The following is a 7,157-nucleotide window of genomic DNA, read 5'->3' as shown; positions in this document are numbered from 1 at the left end:
CCCTCAGCACTGACCCTCCGACAGTGCGGCGCTCCCTCAGCACTGACCCTCCGACAGTGCGGCGCTCCCTCAGCACTGACCCTCCGACAGTGCGGCGCTCCCTCAGCACTGACCCTCCGACAGTGCGGCGCTCCCTCAGCACTGACCCTCCGACAGTGCGGCGCTCCCTCAGCACTGACCCTCCGACAGTGCGGCGCTCCCTCAGCACTGACCCTCCGACAGTGCGGCGCTCCCTCAGCACTGACCCTCCGACAGTGCGGCGCTCCCTCAGCACTGACCCTCCGACAGTGCGGCGCTCCCTCAGCACTGACCCTCCGACAGTGCGGCGCTCCCTCAGCACTGACCCTCCGACAGTGCGGCGCTCCCTCAGCACTGACCCTCCGACAGTGCGGCGCTCCCTCAGCACTGACCCTCCGACAGTGCGGCGCTCCCTCAGCACTGACCCTCCGACAGTGCGGCGCTCCCTCAGCACTGACCCTCCGACAGTGCGGCGCTCCCTCAGCACTGACCCTCCGACAGTGCGGCGCTCCCTCAGCACTGACCCTCCGACAGTGCGGCGCTCCCTCAGCACTGACCCTCCGACAGTGCGGCGCTCCCTCAGCACTGACCCTCCGACAGTGCGGCACTCCCTCAGCACTGACCCTCCGACAGTGCGGCGCTCCCTCAGCACTGACCCTCCGACAGTGCGGCACTCCCTCAGCGCTACAGTGGGTTTTTCAGCCTGGTTTACGGCCTCGGGCTTGAATCCAGAAGCTCCCTGCTCATAATGTGCCATGCCTGTTGTTGCTGACACAGTCGCTGCTGGTCTTGGTGAAGCTGATGGGGCTGTTGTTGGTGTTGGTTTTTATGGATTTGGAAGGAGTCAGTTTGCAGTGTTTGATCAGGGGCTGACAGCCTGTTGTCTGGGAGAATGGGTTAGTGTGAATTCTTTTCCCTTGCCTCTTGTGTGAGTCACTTTGTTTGTGTGCCTATTGCAGAATTACATGATCCCATTAAAGGCTGTCCTCACTCCCCAAGAAATGGAGGCTGTGTTCATCAACCTTGAGGTACATGATTCTTGTTTCCTGTTTTATTTCTATAAGTATGACTTCCTCCTGTTTTAAATCAGTCACAAAACCAGTGGGTATGGAAATGGTAGTTATTAGATTAGATTCCCGATAGTATGGAAACAGGCCCTTTGGCCCACCCGGTCCACACTGACCCTCCGAAGAGTAACACGCCCAGACCCATTCCCCTATCCTATATTTACCCCTGACTAATGCACCTAACACTACGGGCAATTTAGCATGGCCAATTTCTCCTGACCTGCACATCTTCCGATTGTGGGAGGAAACTGGAGCACCCGGAGGAAACCCACGCAGACACGGGGAGAATGTGCAAACTCCACATAGACAGTCGCCCGAGGCTGGAATCGAACCTGGGTCCCTGGCGCTGTGTTAATATTACTGGGGGAGCAATGCAGAGATGTACTTCAAATCCCACCACTGTAGCTGGGAAACTTAAAATTCCATTTATTCAATAATTGGTGTGAGTTTATTCCCTGAGTTGGTGAGAGTAGGCTGTTGTATGGCACTGACAGTGAGGGTTGAACCCTCCCCTTGGCTCTGGTAGTTCACGGGGTTGCAGCTTCCATGTGCCTCTGGGCTGTATAACCAGCTATCACTCTCTCCAATGAAACAAAGTACTTGACCTTTGTGAAGCAACCACGTTGTTGTGGAACATCCCTAGTCTACATGGCAAAGTGGTTCACTCCTAACTGCCTTCTGACCTGACCCAACAAGATGCTTATTTTGACTTGGAGAAGATGACTTCACAGCACCTTCTCACGGATAGTTAGGGATCCTAGCCATCAAAGTACACAGCCTGTGAATGAATAAAAATCAATAGTCTAGTCTTTACATTCCCCTTATGTGAGGAAGGATGGTCTGGTGATGCAGGGAGTGCAACAAAGCTTCACAACACTGACCCCTGGGGTACCAGGACTGACATAGGAAGAGAGACTGAATCGGTTAGGACTGTGTTTGCTGGGGAATAAAGGGGAATCTTACAGAAATATATAAAATTGTAGCAGCACTAGACAACTGAAATGCAGCAAGGATGTTCCTGACAACCAGGGAATCCAGAACCAGGTCGGCCATTTCAGACTGAGATGAGGAGAAATGTCTTCACCCAGAGAGTGGGGACCCTCAGGAATCCTCTGCCATAGAAAGTGGTTGAGGCTAAAACAATACTTTAAAAGGAGTTAGGTATGTTTCCTGGGCCAGAGGGATCAAAGGGAATGGGGAGAAATCAGGAACAGGAGACTGATTTGGATGATCAGCCACGATCACATTGAATGATGGAGCAGATTCAATGGGCTGAAGGGCCTACTGCTGCTCCTTGTTTCTTGTTCAGTGAGCTGAGCTGGAGAGAGGCTTTGCTGAACACCACGAGGAATTGTTCTCCTAACACAATCATTCTGTCTCTGTTGCAGGAATTAATCCGGGTGCATTACAGTTTACTGAGAGCCATTGACCTGGCAGCAATTTCAGGAGGGAACACACTTTACAAAGTCTTCCTTGATTTCAAAGAACGGTAAGAACACTCAAAGTCAGGCATTATTTTGCCTTTCTCTGTCTGTCTGTCTCTCTCTCTCATCTTTCTCCTCATTTCCTTTTTCTCCACTTGCTTCTCTCTCCAACTTTCCTCGCCTCTTTCTTTCACATCTCTCGCTCTCTCATTCTCCCTCTCTCTCTCTTGCTCTCTATACTAGTGCCTCTAAATTAGAGTCAGTGCAAGTATCTCTCTCCCAGTCCAAAGGTGTGACACTATTGTTTTGATGTTCTGCAATTTGAATTAACCAAGCTTGGCATTCTGGAGAGTGTGAGGGGAACTCCTGTAGTTGATGTGCGATGTTTAATGTGTTGTGATGGAAGGATCTCACTGGTTCATCCCATGCAGTGATTGCAGTCATTATGGAGCAGATCAAAGAGTCATACACCACAGAGACAGACCCTTTGGTCCTCGCAATCCATGCTGACCATGTTCCCAAACTAACCTAGTCCCACTTGCCTGCGTTTGGCCCCTATGCCTCTGAACCTTTTTTATCCATGAACTTACGAGGAGAAAGTGAGGTCTGCAGATGCTGGAGATCAAAGTTGAAACTTTATTGCTGGAACAGCACAGCAGGTCAGGCAGCATCCAGGGAACAGGAGATTCGACGTTTCGGGCACAGGCCGAAGAAGGGCCCGACGAAGGGCCTGTGCCGAAACGTCGAATCTTCTGTTCCCTGCTGACCTGCTGTGCTGTTCCAGCAATAAAGTTTAAACTTATCCATGAACTTAACCAAATGTCTTTTAAACGTTGTTACTGTACCCACATCCACCACTTCCTCTGGCATTTCATTTCACACATGAGCCATTCTATGTGTCAACAAAAAAGGTACCCTTTGGGTCCTTTTGAAATCTTCTCCTCTCACCTTCAAATATGCCCACTTGTTTTGAACTCCCCCCCCCAGGGAAATAACCTTTTGCTATTGATCTTCTCTATGCCCCACATGATTCTATAAACCTCTGGAATGTCACCCTTCAACCTCCTATGCTCCAGTGAAAAAAGTTCCCAGCCTATTTTAATAACAAACTCTCCATTACCGGCAACATCCTGGTCAATCTGTTCTGAATCCTCTCCAATTTAATAATATCCTTCCTAGTAACAGGGCAACCAGAACTGTACACAGTATTCCAGAAGAGACCTCACCAACATCTTGTACAATGTCAACATGATTTTCCAACTTCTATCCTCAAAGGTCTGAGCAATGAAGGCAAGCAAGCTTCACCTCTTCATAACCATCCTGTCTAACTGTGCTGCAAATTTCAAAGAATTATGTACCTGAACCCTGAGGTGGCTTTGTCCTCCAACACAACCCTCCAACACAACCTAGGACCCTACCATTAATTGGATAAGTCCTCCCCCGACATTTTGGTTGAACAAACAGTTTCTTGCATATTTCCAAATTAAACTCCAGCTGCCACTTCTCAGCCCATTGACCCAATTGATGAAGATCTCTTTGTAATCTTAGATATCCTTCTTCACTGTCCGCTCTGCCATCAGTTCTGGTGTCTCCCGCAAACTTACTAATCATTACCTTCTACATTCATTGAAATCACTTATATAACTGTATACAGTACTGGTCACCCTGTTATTAGGAAGGATATTATTAAATTGAAGAGGTTTCAGAAGAGATTTACCAGAATGTTGCTGGGAATGGAGAGTTTATTATAAAATAGGCTGGGACTTTTTTCACAGGGGCAGTGTAGGTTGAGGGGTGACATTATAAAGGTTTATAAAATCATGTGGGGTAAAGAGAAGATCAATAACCAGGGTCTTTCCCTTCCATAAATGATAAACAAAAGCAGATCCCACACTGGTCTGAGAATGAAACAGTGATTTCTCAATTGGTTGTAACATTCTCCATCCTGCACTCTCATATTCACAGGTAAATTCCCAAATACACAAGGAATAAATAATTGCCCAATCGTGAAATACCTACTACATGTCAATACAACAGATTGCCAAGATATAACAGCAGGTTCAGTGATAAATTCACCTTCCCTCATAAACTATCCTGACCGCGCTGTTTATTGCTTCACTGTGATCTCGGGATCCTTCGGGGCGGTCATTGGGAAGAATCTGATCTCAGGAATATCCAACAAGTCAGTGCTGATCGCTGACCGGTGCCCCGTGGGTCAGTGCTGAATCGCTGACCGGTGCCAGTGTGGGTCAGTGCTGATCGCTGACCGGTGCCCCGTGGGTCAGTGCTGAATCGCTGACCAGTGCCCCGTGGGTTAGTGCTGAATCGCTGACCGGTGCTCCATGGGTCAGTGCTGAATCGCTGACCGGTGCCCTGTGGGACAGTGCTGAATCGCTGACCGGTGCTCCATGGGTCAGTGCTGAATCACTGACCGGTGCCCCATGGGTCAGTGCTGATCGCTGACCAGTGCCCTGTGGGTCAGTATGAATCGCTGGCCAGTGCCTCGTGGGTCAGTATCGATCGCTGACCGGTGCCAGTGTGGGTCAGTGCTGATCGCTGACTGGTGCCCCATGGGTCAGTGCTGAATCGCTGACCGGTGCCCCATGGGTCAGTGCTGAATCGCTGACCGGTGCCCCATGGGTCAGTGCAGAATCACTGACCGGTGCCCCATGGGTCAGTGCTAATCACTGACCGGTGCCCCATGGGTCAGTGCTGAATCGCTGACCGGTGCCCCATGGGTCAGTGCTGAACGGTGACCGGTGCTCTGTGGGTCAGTGCTGAATCGCTGACTGGTGCCATGTGGGTCAGTATCAATCGCTGGCCAGTGCCTCGTGGGTCAGTATCGATCGCTGACCGGTGCCAGTGTGGGTCAGTGCTGATCGCTGACCGGTGCCCCGTGGGTCAGTACTGATCATTGACCGGTGCCCTGTGAGTCAGTATCGATCGCTGACCAGTGCCATGTGGGTCAGTATCGATTGCTGACCGGTGCCCCATGGGTCAGTGCTGAATCACTGACCGGTGCCCCATGGGTCAGTGCTGATCGCTGACCGGTGCCCCATGCGTCAATACTGATCATTCACCGGTGCCCTATGGATCCGTATCAATCGCTGACCGGTGCCCTGTGGGTCAGTGCCGATCGCTGACCGGTGCCCTGTGGGTCAGTATTGATTGCTGAGCGGTGCCCCATGGGTCAGTGCTGATCACTGACCGGTGCCCCGTGGGTCAGGGCTGATTGCTGACCGGTGCCCCGTGGATCGGTGCTGGTCACTGACCGGTGCCCTGTGGGTCAGTGCTGATCGCTGACCGGTGCCCTGTGGGTCAGTGCCAATCGCTGACCGGTGCCCCGTGGGTCAGTATCGATCGCTGACTGGTGCCCCGTGGGTCAGTGCCGATCGCTGACCGGTGCCCTGTGGGTCAGTGCTGGTCGCTGACCGGTGCCCCGTGGGTCAGTGCTGATCGCTGACCGGTGCCCTGTGGTCAGTATTGATTGCTGACCGGTGCCCCATGGTCAGTGCCAATCGCTGACCGGTGCCCCGTGAGTCAGTATCGATCGCTGGTTGGTGCCCTGTGGGTCAATGCTGATCACAGACCGGTGCCCTGTGGGTCAGTGCCGATTGCTGACCGGTGCCCAGTGGGACAGTGCCGATCGCGGACCGGTGCCCCGTGAATCAGTATCGATCGCTGACCGGTGCCCCATGAATCAGTGCTGATCACTGACCGGTGCACTGTGGGTCAGTCTCAATCGCTGGCCAGTGCCTCGTGGGTCAGTATCGATCACTGACCGGTGCCAGTGTGGGTCAGTGCTGATCGCTGACCGACGCCGCGTGAGTCAGTGCTGATCGCTGACCGGTGCGCCGTGGGTCAGTATTGATCGCTGCCCGGTGCCCTGTGAGTCAGTGCTGATCACTGACCGGTGCCCTGTGGGTCAGTGCTGATTGCTGACCGGTGCCCTGTGGGTCAGTGCTGATCGCTGACCGGTGCCCTGTGGGTCAGTGCTGATCGCTGACCGGTGCCCTGTGGGTCAGTGCTGATCGCTGACCGGTGCCCTGTGGGTCAGTGCTGATCGCTGACCGGTGCCCTGTGGGTCAGTGCTGATCGCTGACCGGTGCCCTGTGGGTCAGTGCTGATCGCTGACCGGTGCCCTGTGGGTCAGTGCTGATCGCTGACCGGTGCCCTGTGGGTCAGTGCTGATCACTGACCGGTGCCCTGTGGGTCAGTGCTGATCGCTGACCGGTGCCCTGTGGGTCAGTGCTGATCGCTGACCGGTGCCCTGTGGGTCAGTGCTGGTCGCTGACCGGTGCCCTGTGGTCAGTATTGATTGCTGACCGGTGCCCCATGGTCAGTGCCAATCGCTGACCGGTGCCCCGTGAGTCAGTATCGATCGCTGGTTGGTGCCCTGTGGGTCAATGCTGATCACAGACCGGTGCCCTGTGGGTCAGTGCCGATTGCTGACCGGTGCCCAGTGGGACAGTGCCGATCGCGGACCGGTGCCCCGTGAATCAGTATCGATCGCTGACCGGTGCCCCATGAATCAGTGCTGATCACTGACCGGTGCACTGTGGGTCAGTCTCAATCGCTGGCCAGTGCCTCGTGGGTCAGTATCGATCACTGACCGGTGCCAGTGTGGGTCAGTGCTGATCGCTGACCG

At 53.3% G+C, this 7,157-nt stretch overlaps 1 protein-coding gene across 1 annotated transcript in view; it reads left to right on the top strand.

The window, feature by feature from the left end:
• Positions 1 to 7,157, top strand: part of vav2 (vav 2 guanine nucleotide exchange factor) — a 182,154-nt gene that overhangs the window by 103,230 nt on the left and 71,767 nt on the right. The window contains exons 7-8 of the mRNA XM_043675434.1: positions 978 to 1,046; positions 2,474 to 2,574. Coding sequence (XP_043531369.1) covers positions 978 to 1,046; positions 2,474 to 2,574 — 170 coding nt within the window. The remainder of the gene's footprint in view (positions 1 to 977; positions 1,047 to 2,473; positions 2,575 to 7,157) is intronic.

This window comes from Chiloscyllium plagiosum, chromosome 3, assembly GCF_004010195.1.
Source record: "Chiloscyllium plagiosum isolate BGI_BamShark_2017 chromosome 3, ASM401019v2, whole genome shotgun sequence".
In the NCBI taxonomy this organism is placed as follows: domain Eukaryota; kingdom Metazoa; phylum Chordata; class Chondrichthyes; order Orectolobiformes; family Hemiscylliidae; genus Chiloscyllium; species Chiloscyllium plagiosum.
Note: the sequence above shows the minus strand (reverse complement) of the source record. Positions and strands in the feature narration are given on the sequence as shown.